This window comes from Engraulis encrasicolus, chromosome 24 (genome assembly GCF_034702125.1).
Source record: "Engraulis encrasicolus isolate BLACKSEA-1 chromosome 24, IST_EnEncr_1.0, whole genome shotgun sequence".
Classification (NCBI taxonomy): domain Eukaryota; kingdom Metazoa; phylum Chordata; class Actinopteri; order Clupeiformes; family Engraulidae; genus Engraulis; species Engraulis encrasicolus.
The window spans coordinates 15,499,648-15,502,147 of record NC_085880.1 but is presented as its reverse complement, the minus strand read 5'-3'; the positions used below and the strand labels follow the sequence as shown (position 1 = coordinate 15,502,147).

The window sequence follows — 2,500 nt, the reverse complement described above, 5'->3', positions numbered from 1 at the left end:
AAACTTCATATTAAAGTAGAGAAAACACACTTTCGAATGGTATATCATTTATGGATAATTAATTGTTCAGTATTCCCATAGAGTGCCTTTGATGTGGATTAAATGATAAAAATTTGATAAAATCCGATATTATCTATATCTATCTATCTATATCTATATATTTAGGCCTATCTATCTATCTATCTATCTATCTATCTATCTATCTATCTATCTATCTATCTATCTATCTATCTATCTATCTATCTATCTATCTATCTATCCTTCCGTCCATCCATCCATCCATCCATCCATCCATCCATCCAGGGTCAAAGTTGAACAATGAACATGTGACGAAAACAAATGTCGTTCTCCCAGAAGTCCTGTTTTCAAGCGGTAGGCCTATGGATTATATGCGATAACTGTAATGGACTACACTAGCTAATAATGTTTGAACTGAACCATGCCAAAGACGTGTAAGGATAACCGTAGAAGTGTCCGCGATAGCAGACAGGACATGAATGGAGCTCTAAGGAAGTCGGCACCCCCCCCCCCCGCAATTTTGGCACAGGTAAGACGCGCCAGGCATCACCGACTAATACGGAATTGAAGTGCTACAAACACCACGTTGGTAGGCTATTATTAGGAGTTAGCATTCAACTCAACGTCTTCACGCATATTTTTATGAAGGACAACGTGGAGTAGTAACAGTCCTTGACTGCTTTGCCAAAGCTGACACGCAAAATGGGTAGCCTATTGTTCCATGCTGCGCTTCCTTAACACGATGTACCTGTTGCACAGAGCTGTCGCTGTTCGTTGTTCCAGGAAACTAAGATAGTTGGATACCAACATGGTTTGACTCTGAAAACACACCTAAGACAGTTTACATTTTTAATATGTAGCGTGTAGACATCGGCTGGACAGTTGTGTTTGCTATTTAGGACCATGGCAGAACCCATCACAGTTGAACACCATCTCATAAGCCTAATAAAACAACATGATCGAAAAATAGCCTAAATAGTCATAAACATGTGCTGTTGACCATGAAAATAGATCGAAGAGGGTTGGAAGTTTTCATATTTAGTGTATATTGGTTGTAGAAACAGAATGGTTGTGTTTGTAGCCATTCAATCTCGGACGGCAGTCATTTGAATTGACGGCAGATTGCGAAGTCCCATAAAGCGGCGCATCTCAAAATAAAACCTAAAATACTGAAAAATAAAATAATATAAATATATGGTTTTTACACTGAAAGTATATCGAGGAGGGTCTGTAATATTGAGCTAAAGTGTTTGAAAGCTGGAAAAACTGCATGATGACGGCTGTTCAGCCGTATTTTCATATGAAAATATTCCGGCCGGCCGCAGCCGTTATGGTACAGATCCAGCCGGACGTTCACGGCCGTTATGGTAGCTAGAGGGTTAAAGGAAATGACGGTTGTCATGTGTCATCAGAGTTTGCCAACAGAAAAAAATACAGTTAATCACGGAAGACTCTGTTTGTTATGTTGACATTTTATGGTTACCGCTGTCTCTTATACACATGGTGATTGTCTTTCAAACAAAAAACGATGCTGTTATTACGAGAGTCGGCAGTTTGACAGACCTGACATTCCACTATACGTAACAAACATGGCGGTCGTTCAATACGAAAAGTGTACAGTAACTCCATATGGAGGATGTAGATTGGAACACATGGTAACATAGAGAGACATGAGGGTCGTATCCTTAGCGATATGTCAGGGTGGTGCAACCTCAGCTAATGCTACTATTGTGTGGATTAAACTTTTTTCAGTGGATTATCTAAAAAGCATATCCATTTCAGTATATTCATTACCAATTACTAATCAATTGATGTGCATCAGCTGTGGTTGTACCAGAGATGTTCTAAAGGAACTAAGAAAACTTTGGTTGTACCATGTGACGCCTGAGCCCAGAAAAATAACATAATTGACCCATACACAGTCTGTCTGTTATATCCTTGACTACTAATGTCTGTGCACACCACTAGTTCTTGTTGTTGTTGTTGTTTTTGTTGTTGTTGTTGTTGTTGCTGTTGTTGTTGTTGTTGTTGTTGTTGTTGTGTGTGTTATATCCTTGACCACTACTCCTCCAGATTGAGATCAGTGTCTTTGAGGATGGAGGGTCCAGTAGCTCCAGCAGCTGCAGTGGCAGCGTGAGTCCTGCGGGGGGCAGTGTGCGGTGACTGGACGAGCAGCATCAGGACCTACTGTACCGCGGGGCGCCGGCCAACACACACACACACGCACACACACACTCACACTCACACTCAAACACTTACACACACACACACACAGGCCCGGCTAGCATCCGCATGCTCAAGCACGAGAGCACTCGATTTTAGAACGGGGGAGAACCCACAGCAGGTACACACACACACACACACACACACACACACACACACACCGTAGCAAATATACAGTAGTACGTAGCCTGCATATCACTGACTCATACATACAGTATGTACACATATACATATACAGTAAACACTTACACACACACAC

General features: G+C 41.5%; 1 protein-coding gene across 1 annotated transcript in view; it reads left to right on the top strand.

Annotated features, from left to right (window-relative positions):
• golga7bb (golgin A7 family, member Bb) overlaps nucleotides 1-2,181 on the top strand; it is a 16,072-nt gene extending 13,891 nt beyond the window's left edge. The window contains exon 7 of the mRNA XM_063192087.1: nucleotides 2,092-2,181. Coding sequence (XP_063048157.1) covers nucleotides 2,092-2,181 — 90 coding nt within the window. The remainder of the gene's footprint in view (nucleotides 1-2,091) is intronic.
• Nucleotides 2,182-2,500: the final 319 nt, after the last annotated feature.